Raw genomic sequence first — 14,193 nt, forward strand, 5'->3', positions numbered from 1 at the left:
CATGTTTCGAAATAAAGGTTTATTTTCTATGCTTTATTTTCCAAAGATTTGTATTAGCTAACATAAACACATTAACATAAAATAGGCAGTAAAATACTACTGTTATGTATTAATCATAATAAAAACAAAATACTAAAACTAAAACTGTCAAGTGCTTAGCCTCAGAAAGAGACGCATGAAAAACCAGCTCTTGTAAGGAAGATTCTGCTGATATTATCTGTGTTCGACTTCATGCAGCGCCGGCTGACTTGAAGCTGAGAATGCCATTGGCTGCTTCAAGTCAGCCGGGCTGCAAGTGGCTGCAGGCGACGCCGGCGCTGCATGAAGTCCAATGCACCTATCGATATTGGTGAAGAAATGTGTCACTGAACCTTCATTTACATTTCACCATTCATCACTTTATATGAAAGTTTGTTTGTTATCCCTGATTTCTCCTAAAGAAAAAGCTGCATCTCCTCTACACAAGTTTCAGGTGATGCTCTTATTTTGAAAGCAAATTCGCCAAACCGGAAAAGGTATTTGAAGACATCTGAGGGCATTTTACGGCAGTGCGGATCATGGTGCACACTTTTAGGAAACGACTTCTTCGTGGCCAGTAGGGGGGGCAGTGTGTTTAGGGGCTTCCAGTGTTCTGTGAATGTGAACGTTATGAAGCTACATGTTCTGAGGCCAAGAGGGCGTAACTTTGCTTGACGTCTACAGAGGATGTTTTGATGCCAGCTTTCTTGAGCATTGCAATACTTGTAAATGATTTGGGCTGTCGGCCGAACTTAAGACATGAAGAAATTTATAGAACAATGGAGAGTGAATTTTGTATATTAAATGACACAGATGATCTGAAAACGTTGATTTCAAACACCGAGGAGAATTTGCAATTTGAAAGGTAGCTAACCAGGTTACCCTATTATGCTAAGCTAGCAGGTTGGCTAAGATAGCTAGCATCAGCTAGCACTATCGTGTTTTGTTAGCAGTTTAGTAATGTAAGAAGTAACTAGTAATGTTAACCAGTGCTAGTCAATTTCGTTGCCTGTTTATCTGTCGGTATGATGAGCCAACGAGGTTTTGAATGTAGCTAATTAACACAGTCAACGTTAGGACATTATCTAGCTAGTACCAGTTGTCAGATTGCTTTGAAAACGCACACCCGCAGTAAGCTAGCTAGCTAGCACACTTCAATACGTAAACCAACGCTTCTTGAAATAATGTGCAATATCATATTCACAGATCCAAGACATTGTTCGAGGAGATTCGTGCCTCCATCAACAATAACGATGAGGAAGAGCGTTCCTTCTGGAGGCCAGTGCTTCCATGGGGTGGTGTCTACACCATCAGGGCAGGGAGGAAAGCAATCTCCTGCACCCCTCTGTATGTCAAGATAAACCTGAAAAATACCTGCACCATCGATGGGTTTCTTATGATCCTCTATGTCATTCTGCGAGACAATCAAGGTTTTCCTAGGGAAGTGGGTGTGTTCCTGGGGAAGCAGTTTGTGGAGCATTTCCTCTACCTTATGGACTCGTATGACTACACTACAGTCAAGATGTTGTGGATATGGGACAGGATGTCTAAGAGCCAGTACCGCTCTCTCATCCATCATGCGGCGCTGGAGATCGATCTTTTCGGCAACGAGCATGAGAACTTCACCAAGAACCTGGAGAACCTAATGTCCACCATGCAGGAGAGCCTCTGTACCAACTGGAGCTGCCCTGGCCGCTTCCAGGAGTTTATCCAGAGGACCATTCACATCAAGTAAGACCGGCTGACTGCATGCCAGTGCTGCATATACTGTCAAATAATCTAACCAGAAACCTTTGATCATCTGTGTTATTGAATTCACCACATCTCAAGTAGGAACTAATGTCTGGCAGCTGATTTCTAACGAAGCTAAAAATAAAATGGCGAGACTTGAACCTGAAAATGCGCTGTGTGCTCAGCTGAAATGGTCCGTGTCCAAATGGGGGGGTCCTGTCACTGATGTTCTCTTTTCTAATGAAGGTCAGCTGGTCTCCTCCTGTCTTCAGCTGTGGTTTATACCCCATCCCCTGACAGTCTGCTGGCTGTAACAGGAGCCAGCTGTCTAATGAGAAGAAGAGGGCAGGTTTTAACTGTCTGAGATCACCAGTTATCCCTGAGACGTGCACTGCCTGGTTTACTCCTACTCTGTAAACAGTTATCTGTTCTTACCTACTCTTCCAACAATCTCTCGTACTTTGAAAGGGGATGATGTAGGTGTCGGGTTGAGTCAAAATGAATTGTGCCTGTGCTTCATGCTGTCTGCCGGCAAGACCAGTTGTTGTGAATAATTCCTTCTTGGTTCCCTCTTGCAGCCCTCCTCATGAGCTGCCTCACAGAGATCCCATCCAGTCAGCAGTGGACATGTTCTTCTGTCCCAAGATCCTCCTCTGCAGGGAGCTGGGGTAGGACGTGTTTTTAGAATGCTGTCTGTCCGTCCTGGATGCTCCTCGGTGGTGATGTGGGCTCTGTCTGTCCTGCAGGTGTAACGGCCTGAGAGAGTTCTCCCAGAGGATGTTCTGCCAGGGCCCCCCTCCCTTCGTCATCCTCAACATGCAGCTGTGGAAGTCGGAGGAGCTGTCCTACGTTCCCTACCACTTGGCACTGTCCCAGCATAGGTAGGCTCAGCAGGAACGCATACAAAGCCATGTCTGGTTATACAGGGGGACTGAACTGATGGTAACATACACAGTGATTTGACCATCACATGCTGTGTGTGTTCCTCCAGGTACTCACTGGAGGGCGCCACTCTCTTCAACAAGGAGGAGCATCACTACTCAGCAGCTTTCCAGATCGACGGCTACTGGATGCACTATGACGGGCTGCGGAGCGACAACCTCATCCTGCTGCACAAGCCCCCCGAGCTGCTGCTGCTGTCCTCCCTCGTCTACATCCGCGCCAGCGACAAGCCCTGACGGCCTGCATATACTTGCTGGGAGGGAGAGAGACTGACAGGCTGATAGGGGAGAGACAGACAGGCTGATAGAGGAGAGAGAGACAGGCTGGGAGACAGAGAGACAGGCTGGGAGACAGAGAGACAGGCTGGGAGGGAGACAGAGAGACAGACAGGCTGGGAGGGAGAGAGACAGACAGGCTGGGAGGGAGACAGAGAGACAGACAGGCTGGGGACAAACAGTGTATCCATGTATCACCACTCTTGAGAGTGAATCACACAATCTTATTATCTAGTCATACAGTAAGCATCTGCATGCCCCACCTTAGGTCTCCTGTCAACAGCCTCTTTATTTACCCTCGAATCACTTTGAATGATATACTCTATTTTGCCTGATTGCTTGTGAAAAGATTTTCACAAACGAATCTGCTTCTTTTTTTTTGTAAATGCTTGGAATCCAAGATTATACTGTACATACGGACTATAATAGTTCTGGGCTGGTATACATTCATGATAGTGCTTAAATAGTACACTTCAAATCCATATATTTCTAGCTTTACATGAATAATGTCTTGCTGGGATATGAGACTAATGTTATTATTTCCATATTAAACCATTCTGACCCATTATCATTCTGACCCATTATCATTATGTTTGAAATGAGCTGTGCATCCTGGCCTGTCATTAAAACAAACTGGTGCTCTCTCTGGCTCCACTGCAGCTCAAATGGACATGTCTACATTGGTGGAAGTCATTTGCAGCTAATGTTGGTTCTGTTTGAGGTGGAATTCGTTATTCTTCCAGACCACAGTGACCCTGTGACCACAGTGACCCTGTCTGCCAGCCACACTTCTATGGTGGAATTTATAAGTTCTTATGCTGAACAAGTGAGAAAAACCTGATATACAGATTTTACTTTAATTTTAAAACTGAAAATGGCATTCCCCATGTTTCTTAACCTCACTGTGTGCCTCTGACCATTTGAAAACATGATCCTTGTCAAAACTCAAATTGTAATTTCTTTAAACACCCCTGTTTTGTCCATTTTCTATGCAGCTATTGTTCTTTTTAAAAGCAATAAAACTATTTTATATTTCTGCATTTGTGAGTCTTTTTCTTTTATTATTACTCTAGTATTACTTCTGAAACTTCATTCAGGCAAAAAAGAAACAAATGAAAGATACCTTTAAGGCATTTATTAATTTTAACTGGGTACAACTGCACCACACAAACAAACTGGCTAAAATGTAAAATATATTTAATCAAAGCATGACAAAATGTGAAAAAAACATGTCTAGATTATCTTGTAGTTCCAGTAATAATCCACAGGATATAAAATTCAAGATTATCACATTGCTTCAGTCACAGTTCAGACACACATTTGGAAATGTAAAATAAGCTCGTAGTTGTAAATGGTTTGGCCAACATTGACATCTGGTTCAGGATTTCATCCAGACACAAAACTAGTGACAATTCCTCCCAGACTTGATATTAGTAGTTCCTCTGCCTTCCTTAGTAAAACAACAAGCACTTTGGTGAGACTGGTGGCAAAACAACACATGGTTAGGCCATCTTAAAAAAACATTTTATACATCCCTTAATTTTGCAGTTTCACGTTTTCAGATCCCACGAGTGGTTAAGCGTAGAGGAAACGGTGTTCTCTTTCTTATGTACTCACATCAACATCCATACATGACATGCAGGGAACATGAATGCTTAACTGTGACACCCGGACAGCATCACCACTGTGTGATCAGGGTTCTAACTGGTCTTTAGCATCACCACTGTGTGATCAGGGTTCTAACTGGTCTTTAGCATCACCACTGTGTGATCAGGGTTCTAACTGGTCTTTAGCATCACCACTGTGTGATCAGGGTTCTAACTGGTCTTTAGCATCACCACTGTGTGATCAAGGTTCTAACTGGTCTTTAGCATCACCACTGTGTGATCAGGGTTCTAACTGGTCTTTAGCATGTCCACTGTGGCATACCAAAGCAGCCAATCTTCTCAACAGCTAAAGGTTATGACAAGAAACATTAAATAAATAACAGAAACACAAATAGACAAATTGTCAATACACAATGGCTAATGTTATTTTTTTTTTTCCTCCAAAAGTATGACAGCAGTTACATTTTTTTCGTCTGTACAAAATAATATTAAGAATGATATCCTTAAGTCCACATAGTTCACCTGGACTCGGCCATACATGTTTCAATTAGAATCTAGTTTGGAAAACAAGAAGACCTCCTACACTATTCTGACAGGCTCTTACTGTTATTGCTTTAACAAGACTTAAGTCTTTAAATGGATGTTTAGGGGGATGTCAATCATATCATTGCTTAAGCTCAAGATCACATTCAGAGAATCCAAACTGGCCAATATAAACAGACTGTGTACATGGAAGAACACAGGACAGTAAGGCTTCTTCTGATTGGTGGACCTGCAGCTGGCTCAGAGCCAGAGCCAAACTCTGAAGACAACAGCAAACACACCTTGTCCTCTTAGTTTAGTGAAATATCAGCATCTGCAAACCTTCTCAATGAATTAACATGCACAACTTTGGAGATGTGGTCAATGCAGAGTGCAAGATTCAGTGAGAAACAATTGAGCCATAAGATGTGGTTTCATCAAAGTAGTTTAACCAACAGCTTACACTGTGGTCAGACATGGCTTGAGAGTCAGTACAGCAGTATGAGAGAGATGCCTTGGCTTTAAGGAGGCTTCATTAACAGCCAAATTATTAACCCACAGAAGAAACAAATGTTATTGCATTATCTAAATGCCATTAGCCTAAAACAAGACTTATTTACAAAATACACTATGTATCAAATAGTTCAGTAAGTGCAATGCAGAGCTGTTAAAGTTCCCACATCTTTTAACGTTTCACTCTGTACCAAAATGGGATTTGAACTGATGTCACATCAGCCTATGTATGGTACTGCATCTGGCTTCACTCTCTCGCACGCACGCAGCCATCTACGCCCAAAGAAGAGCGCCAGCTCTCCTGGGGTCTGCGGCTTGAGAGCTGCTCAGCCGGGCAGAGCCCCATCCACACAGCAGCCCAGAGGAACAAACACAAACATCAGCACTCAGGAGAGATGCTGGAACACAGGGGGAAAAGCTATGTGTGGTGAGGGAGGTGTGAGGGAGATGGGTGAACACAGGTCATATGTGTGGTGAGGGAGGTGTGAGGGAGGTGTGAGGGAGGTGTGAGGGAGGTGTGAGGGAGGTGTGAGGGAGGTGTGAGGGAGGTGTGAGGGAGGTGGGTGAACACAGGTCATATGTGTGGTGAGGGAGGTGTGAGGGAGGTGTGAGGGAGGTGTGAGGGAGATGGGTGAACGCAGGTCATATGTGTGGTGAGGGAGGTGTGAGGGAGGTGGGTGAACACAGGTCATATGTGTGGTGAGGGAGGTGTGAGGGAGGTGGGTGAACACAGGTCATATGTGTGGTGAGGGAGGTGTGAGGGAGGTGGGTGAACACAGGTCATATGTGTGGTGAGGGAGGTGTGAGGGAGGTGTGAGGGAGGTGTGAGGGAGGTGTGAGGGAGGTGTGAGGGAGGTGGGTGAACACAGGTCATATGTGTGGTGAGGGAGGTGTGAGGGAGGTGTGAGGGAGGTGTGAGGGAGATGGGTGAACGCAGGTCATATGTGTGGTGAGGGAGGTGTGAGGGAGGTGGGTGAACACAGGTCATATGTGTGGTGAGGGAGGTGTGAGGGAGGTGGGTGAACACAGGTCATATGTGTGGTGAGGGAGGTGTGAGGGAGGTGGGTGAACACAGGTCATATGTGTGGTGAGGGAGGTGTGAGGGAGGTGTGAGGGAGGTGTGAGGGAGGTGTGAGGGAGGTGTGAGGGAGGTGTGAGGGAGGTGGGTGAACACAGGTCATATGTGTGGTGAGGGAGGTGTGAGGGAGGTGTGAGGGAGGTGTGAGGGAGATGGGTGAACACAGGTCATATGTGTGGTGAGGGAGGTGTGAGGGAGGTGGGTGAACACAGGTCATATGTGTGGTGAGGGAGGTGTGAGGGAGGTGGGTGAACACAGGTCATATGTGTGGTGAGGGAGGTGTGAGGGAGGTGGGTGAACACAGGTCATATGTGTGGTGAGGGAGGTGTGAGGGAGGTGTGAGGGAGGTGTGAGGGAGGTGTGAGGGAGGTGTGAGGGAGGTGGGTGAACACAGGTCATATGTGTGGTGAGGGAGGTGTGAGGGAGGTGTGAGGGAGGTGTGAGGGAGATGGGTGAACGCAGGTCATATGTGTGGTGAGGGAGGTGTGAGGGAGGTGGGTGAACACAGGTCATATGTGTGGTGAGGGAGGTGTGAGGGAGGTGGGTGAACACAGGTCATATGTGTGGTGAGGGAGGTGTGAGGGAGGTGTGAGGGAGGTGGGTGAACACAGGTCATATGTGTGGTGAGGGAGGTGTGAGGGAGATGTGAGGGAGGTGTGAGGGAGGTGGGTGAACACAGGTCATATGTGTGGTGAGGGAGGTGTGAGGGAGATGGGTGAACACAGGTCATATGTGTGGTGAGGGAGGTGTGAGGGAGATGGGTGAACACAGGTCATATGTGTGGTGAGGGAGGTGTGAGGGAGGTGGGTGAACACAGGTCATATGTGTGGTGAGGGAGGTGTGAGGGAGATGGGTGAACAAAGGTCATATGTGTGGTGAGGGAGATGTGAGGGAGGTGTGAGGGAGATGTGAGGGAGGTGTGAGGGAGATGGGTGAACACAGGTCACATGTGTGGTGAGGGAGGTGTAAGGGAGATGGGTGAACGCAGGTCATATGTGTGGTGAGGGAGGTGTAAGGGAGATGGGTGAACGCAGGTCATATGTGTGGTGAGGGAGGTGTGAGGGAGATGGGTGAACAAAGGTCATATGTGTGGTGAGGGAGATGTGAGGGAGGTGGGTGAACACAGGTCATATGTGTGGTGAGGGAGGTGTGAGGGAGGTGGGGAATCTAGCAGACTTGTGAACGCAGGTCATATGTGTGGTGAGGGAGGTGTGAGGGAGATGGGGAATCTAGCAGACTTGTGAACGCAGGTCATATGTGTGGTGAGGGAGGTGTAAGGGAGGTGGGTGAACAAAGGTCATATGTGTGGTGAGGGAGGTGTGAGGGAGGTGGGTGAACGCAGGTCATATGTGTGGTGAGGGAGGTGTGAGGGAGGTGGGTGAACACAGGTCATATGTGTGGTGAGGGAGGTGTAAGGGAGGTGGGTGAACGCAGGTCATATGTGTGGTGAGGGAGGTGTAAGGGAGGTGGGTGAACACAGGTCATATTTTGGCACTTGGCTGGCTGGTGCTCCTTTTGCGAGCTTGTGAGGCAGACTGGGCACGTGCAGCATGCGTCGGAGGGGCGGGGCAGGCAGGAACAGGAAGTGACTTGCAGAAGTGACCCCTAACCCCTAGGATGAACCCTAAGCAACCAGAAGCAAGGGGGAAAGCCTCACTTCGGATCAAACAGTGGAGAGCATCTTGGATTCCAGGGATGTAGGAGATAAAACTTCTCATTAATACCAAACCTCTCATGGGTAAAGACTGGTGGTCCGAGTTACGCTCGGGCAAGACTCAGGGCTTTATCGAGGTGAGGGATGGGGGGGGGGGGTTGTCAATCTGGGGGCCTTTTAATGCACAGAATCAAACAGCCAGTATGACTAACACACACACACTCCAATCCTGAACCCTAAATATAGCACCGGTTAGTTAAGAGTACAGACAGCCCCAGGTGAAGAACCAGGGCTCTGGCCACCACTCCACAGAGAGAGGGAGAGAAAGATGGAGATGGTGAGAGGGGTGGAAAGGGAGAGGGATGGAGAGATGGTGAGAGGGGTGGAAAGGGAGAGGGATGGAGAGATGGTGAGAGGGGTTGAGAGAGGGATTGAAAGGGACATTACATTTAGTCATTGAGATAGATGGATGGAGACAGAGAGAGGATAAGGGTACAGACTTGTTAGGGGTGGGACTACTAACAGATAAGTATCAGGTGTATTCTGTGGGTTTAGTTGATCTTTTACATCTCCTCTAACCATTAAATCAAAGACACACGTCCACACGCGCACACACACACACACAACTAAATACCCAGTGCAGAAAACATTTACAGGCAATGCACTACAGGATATTTTCATATGTATATGTCTTTTTTGTTTTGTCTATTTATAAGAGAGTAAAAGGCAGCCCTTTTAATGTGAATATAAAGATTCAGATTATTTTCTCATTTTGTGAAGCACTGATTTAGAAGCAGACATTTGAAACTAAAGTGTGTGAACTGATCACTGTGCCTGAGTTGGAGTTCTGCACACAGTGCTACTCAACAGACCAATCATTTCTCCTCACATGCACATCCTCCCAAGCACACTCATTAGCACATCCAAAGACTTGGCTACACATTCATATACAAACATGATTAAGGACGTTTTAGGACCTTAAACATTTTTTACACACAGATTTGCTCATGTCAGAAATAAAGAATGGAGTGAAAACAAAGGATGTTATGAACAAAGTAAATTGTAAATGTTTATAAAAGAAACAAAGTGACAGATTTCTTCCACAACTCTGGTTATTGGTTTAGAGTTTTCATTGTGGTCCAGCAGCAGTAGCAGAGTGGTCTTCTGTAGTCGTCCAGTCTCTCGTGACCCAGACAGCTTCCTGCTCTGCACCTCTCCTGACCCAGACAGCTTCCTGCTCTGCACCTCTCCTGACCCAGACAGCTTCCTGCTCTGCACCTCTCCTGACCCAGACAGCTTCCTGCTCTGCACCTCTCCTGACCCAGACAGCTTCCTGCTCTGCACCTCTCCTGACCCAGACAGCTTCCTGCTCTGCACCTCTCCTGACCCAGACAGCTTCCTGCTCTGCACCTCTCCTGACCCAGACAGCTTCCTGCTCTGCACCTCTCCTGACCCAGACAGCTTCCTGCTCTGCACCTCTCCTGACCCAGACAGCTTCCTGCTCTGCACCTCTCCTGACCCAGACAGCTTCCTGCTCTGCACCTCTCCTGACTCAGACCCTCATCCTCTGCCGTCTCCTGGTCCCCTGCACCGGCCAACTGGGCTCCCTTCACCCTTCCTTCAGTCCGTTCAACAAGCTCTCCTTCTCCCTCTCTCTGTGGGCTACTGGAGCCTTCCTCAACTCACTAGGCGGTGGGGACAAACTAAAGAAATCCCTTTTGTCTATGTATTCTCTGAAGGAGTCCTGCCCAGGTAAGCCAGGGGTCATAGAGCTGTGAGGCCAAAGTTACAGCGGCAGTACATCATGCCGCTGGCATCCAGCCAGCTGTCTGTGATGGGGTCATAGCGCTGGACTGTGTTCAGGTAGGACGAACCTGAGTGCCCCCCCACCACGTACAGGTAGGTGTCCACTATGGCCGAGCCAACACCTGAGGAAAACAGACAAGAACAGTAACCAACACCTGAGGAAAACAGACAAGAACAGTAACCAACACCTGAGGAAAACAGACAAGAACAGTAACCAACACCTGAGGAGAACAGACAAGAACAGTAACCAACACCTGAGGAAAACATGAACAAAACAACATTCTCTGCTCATAAGCTCACACATCTCTAGAAAGAACTATTACAAAAATAGCATTCAAAATCCTTTTGGTAACGTTAGCTTGATGCGTCAACTGACCTGTGCGCGGTTCATTCATAGGTCGACAGGCCGTCCACTGGTTCTGGTGGGGGTCGTACCTCTCTATGCTGGCCAGGTGGGACACCCCGTTGTGACCGCCCACCACAAAGATGAACCCCAGCATGACCCCCACGCCGAAGTTGATGCGCTTGTCAGCCATGGGAGCCACCATCTCCCAGGCATCCCTGCTCGGGTCGTAGCGCTCCACACTGGACACATACAGCTCCAGTCAGACACACTAACAACAATGGTCTGCTCATTAAGGTCAGTCAGACCGTACAGCTATCAGTTAGACAGCTACAAGGTCACATGTTAATAACATTCAATGGGTCTTGGGGTCAAAACAACTTGAACTAACTTAATGCTTTTGAATTTGAATGTTGTGCATTCAAACCCACAATCGAATGCAGTTATTATCTCGTGCCTCGGCAACACAGTTTAATTGCTGTCCTGAATGACTGCTCCAGAGTGATGAAACCCTGTAACTCCAGGGTGGAAAACAGTGCTCTCTGGGACTTGCCTCAGAGCGCCAGCATCTCAGCAGGAGGGGGGGGCAGTCCCAAAGGATTCTGCTCCAAACACATTCTCCCGGGGGTTTGGGAGTCAAGGAGACCGTAACTACAACACAGACGCATCTCTGGAGGGCAAAGACGACGCCACAGTCCTGAGCAGCAACAGCACAGCTGCCAGCCAACATGTGAGCAGCTCCTCCTCTCACTGGCAAGACTGCCTGTTCTAACACTGAACCTCCCTCACCTGTCAGCCATGTCTTGTAGACAACCAGGATGCATCAGCAGTGTGTAAGCCTATGTGCCATGTCACGCTGTGGAACAGAAGACCAGGCAGCAGAGCTGACAGCCTTTTCATGGGATCAAAGCCTTCATAAAGGTCTGCACCACACAAATAACCTCTCTGAAGCCAATATGATTGTGTAGGAACAAAGAAGTGTTAAAGGCTGGTCATTGAAGCGCACTTCAAATCAAACTCCAATTTCAAAAGCTTAGTATAAAAGTTTCCACGTCTCCCAAGTATCCCAACTGAGAATGACTGCAGGGTTAGGGTCTGAGCCCAGCCCCACGTCACACAGCCCAGAGGACATACCTGTTCATGTGAGCTGGTCCGTACCCCCCGATGGCGTACACCATGCCATCCAGGACCGCCGTGGCAAAGCAGCTGCGGGACTTGGTCATGGGCGCCACTGGCTGCCACTCCTTCACCTTGGGGACGTACTTCTCCACAGACTGCAGGTAGTACTGGCCATCGTAGCCCCCCAGCGCGTACAGTTCCCCGGCTAGGACTACAACTCCCAATGTGCTGCGGCACTCCGCCATGCGCTCCACGCTAGACCAGGTGTTGCTATCCGGGTCCCATCGCTCCACCGTGCTCTCGTGTCTGCGGTAGCTGATCCCCTGCCTCATGTGAGTGGCGATCCCTCCCACCACAAACACCTTCTGGTCCAACACCGCCACACCAAACTCATACCGCGGCACACTGAGGGGGGCGAGCCCAATCCAGGAGTCTGTCTGGGGGAAATACATCTCCGTGCTGCAAGACAGAGAGACAAGGAAACAACTCTCAGATACACTGAAAACCACTAAACAAACATAGGTGTGGAATGTATTCTAAAACAGCTCAGATCATTCTAAATACCTCTCCAGCGTGGCGAACAGTCCAGCCTTGCCTCCTACGGCAAGGAGCACTTTGGGGGCGCAGCGCGGCTGAGTGGACAGCACAGTCTGGTAGGATAGACGGTGTTCAGGCATGAAATGGTATTTGAGGGCCTCGTTGAGCAGGTGCTTGCAGGCGTGGTCATCACGAATGAGGTGGTTAGCCTCATAAAGGCGGGTGAGGAACTTGACGCTGAGCAGAGGCAGACGCACACAGTGCAGCAGCTGAGCCAGGTGCTGCTGTCGCTCAGTCACGTCATACTTGATCCACGACTCAAGGGCGTAAAACACTGTCTCCTCTGTCACCACCTTCACACAGTCGTTTGACACTATTTCATCCAGTTCTGCTCTAGTCAGCTCAAAGAACTCCTCGGTCTGGCATACCTCCTCAAAGTTCTGGCAGATGAATTTGGTTGCTGCCAGGCACAGGTCGTGGCAGCCGTAGGTCTCTGCAAAGCGGGAGATGCCGATACAGTTCCCAGCGTCCAGCTGGCTTTCTAGGAAGGAGCAGCACTCCTTCAGCACCAGCTTGACCTGGAGCAGGTTGGCAGCTGGTAACAGGGACTCTACTGTCTCCTGGGAGATAAACACCGTCCCCGTGTAGGCGTATTCCACTATGGCCTATGGGAGAAGGAGAAGAGGTTTGGCCTGTGTGTCTTAGCTTGTGGATTACATCTGATTCATATATCAGCCAACAACACAAACATAACATACCACAAAGATTTCTCAGCTAGCTTCCCATACCTGTAGCGCAGCCTCGTCAATGCACTGAAACTCCACCTCGGAGGTCTCCTTCTCGGACAGGTTGCCTGTGAACATGGCCTTGAAGTAGGGGCTGATGCTGGCCAGCACCACTTTGTGGGCATGGATCTTGGCGTCACCCACGCGCAGCACAATGTCACACAGCTCATGGTCCTGTCGCAGCAGCTGGAGGCCCTGCAGCAGCTGTTCGGAGTGGGGCCGCGTCAGGCTCGCGAGCATGTAGGACTGAGCCTGCGGGTCCATCTAAAAAGGTAAAGGCGAGTTAAGGGGTGTACCGCCATCCAAGAATGCACAACCAGATGATTTTAGTTTTAAACTTGTTCCGAATACTTTCAGACAACACCTTGGCATATAACGGCAACTTAACTACTGTCTGAAGTAGAGTGGTGTAGTTTGAAGGTTTGTAACAAGTAGGCTCGTCATGTTATTGGTAGCATGCCATCTGCAACCTCACAGCTCCTTTTCAGCCATAGCTACCTCGTTTTGATAGCTAACGTAGCTCTAGCTGAATAACGACGTTACATGCTAGTGTGTAGCTAAGTATCTAGCTAACTAGAACGGTGTATTACAAATTATTAAGGTTATGTAGATTTCTTAAATCGATTTTACATGGAAATTAGCTGGAGAACCCTAACGAAAGCCTTGATAACTAGTAGAATGCTGACGTTGTGTAGATAGCTAATCTACTATGTAATTAGCGAGCTAGTTAATATTACCTAGCTAGCTAGCCTAGCTAACGACATTTGTTATTCGGCATAAACCACACCTTTTAATTCCACATTTACATTCTGAAATGCAAAACGCTATAGTACCTCTTGACGAAGGTTTGGTTGGCTAGCTAGCTAGCTTAGCTACAGGCCCCGAACAAGAAATTGCATTACAAGGACATGTTTGCTAGGTAGGTTAGCTTTCTAATGTACTGTAGTGCATTACTAGTACTGCTGCAGAATGGAGCCAGTTCAATTTGCTAAAAATAAACACAATAAGCTACATATATACCTTATAGAATTACATTCGGCTATAAATATCGCCATGGATAGTCATACGTGAGTAAACTACCGAAAATCCAAGAAAATATGCAGATAAAGAAATGTACAGACCTGTCTTGCGCGTCCGATGTGCCGCTCTGAAGATGGGTTTTAGCAGCGGCCAAGTTCAGCCCAGCAGCAGAACCCGAGCGGCTGTCAAGAAAACAAACAGCAAAACACAGAACGCGCAACTTCCGGGGCGGGGTTAGGCTCT

At 48.1% G+C, this 14,193-nt stretch overlaps 2 protein-coding genes across 3 annotated transcripts; one reads left to right on the forward strand and one right to left on the reverse strand.

Annotated features, from left to right (window-relative positions):
- Window positions 1-475: 475 nt before the first annotated feature.
- On the forward strand, window positions 476-4,004 carry dorip1 (dopamine receptor interacting protein 1). The gene is made up of 5 exons (XM_084682405.1): window positions 476-883; window positions 1,225-1,749; window positions 2,328-2,417; window positions 2,496-2,630; window positions 2,741-4,004. Exons 1-5 carry the CDS (start codon window positions 714-716, stop codon window positions 2,925-2,927), a joined length of 1,107 nt encoding a protein of 368 aa, XP_084538531.1. The 5' UTR covers window positions 476-713; the 3' UTR covers window positions 2,928-4,004.
- A 5,392-nt stretch (window positions 4,005-9,396) lies between these two features.
- Window positions 9,397-14,169, reverse strand: klhl28 (kelch like family member 28). Of its 2 annotated transcripts, XM_084682459.1 has the most exons (6): window positions 14,052-14,164; window positions 12,934-13,194; window positions 12,173-12,810; window positions 11,624-12,067; window positions 10,523-10,731; window positions 9,397-10,268 (listed from the first exon to the last, which is right to left on the reverse strand). In XM_084682459.1, exons 2-6 carry the CDS (start codon window positions 13,192-13,194, stop codon window positions 10,105-10,107), a joined length of 1,716 nt encoding a protein of 571 aa, XP_084538585.1. In that variant the 5' UTR covers window positions 14,052-14,164; the 3' UTR covers window positions 9,397-10,104. The 2 variants fall into 2 exon arrangements, with proteins under 2 accessions (XP_084538585.1, XP_084538595.1); XM_084682469.1 differs by lacking the exon at window positions 9,397-10,268 and having other exon boundaries at window positions 10,598-11,345; window positions 14,052-14,169.
- Window positions 14,170-14,193: the final 24 nt, after the last annotated feature.

The sequence above is a fragment of the Hypomesus nipponensis genome, chromosome 3, assembly GCF_054491055.1.
Source record: "Hypomesus nipponensis isolate SF chromosome 3, ASM5449105v1, whole genome shotgun sequence".
Lineage (NCBI taxonomy): Eukaryota > Metazoa > Chordata > Actinopteri > Osmeriformes > Osmeridae > Hypomesus > Hypomesus nipponensis.

Excerpts from the sequence above, each read along its gene's own strand:
- klhl28 (XM_084682459.1), bottom strand. The coding sequence starts at position 13,194 with ATGGACCCGCAGGCTCAGTCCTACATGCTCGCGAGCCTGACGCGGCCC. Across the intron at positions 12,068-12,172 it reads CTGTTCGCCACGCTGGAGAG|CACGGAGATGTATTTCCCCC; the intron begins GTATTTAGAATG and ends TCTGTCTTGCAG. Across the intron at positions 10,269-10,522 it reads TATGAATGAACCGCGCACAG|GTGTTGGCTCGGCCATAGTG; the intron begins GTCAGTTGACGC and ends TGTTTTCCTCAG.
- dorip1 (XM_084682405.1), top strand. The coding sequence starts at position 714 with ATGCCAGCTTTCTTGAGCATTGCAATACTTGTAAATGATTTGGGCTGT. Across the intron at positions 1,750-2,327 it reads CAGAGGACCATTCACATCAA|CCCTCCTCATGAGCTGCCTC; the intron begins GTAAGACCGGCT and ends TCCCTCTTGCAG. Across the intron at positions 2,631-2,740 it reads TTGGCACTGTCCCAGCATAG|GTACTCACTGGAGGGCGCCA; the intron begins GTAGGCTCAGCA and ends GTGTTCCTCCAG.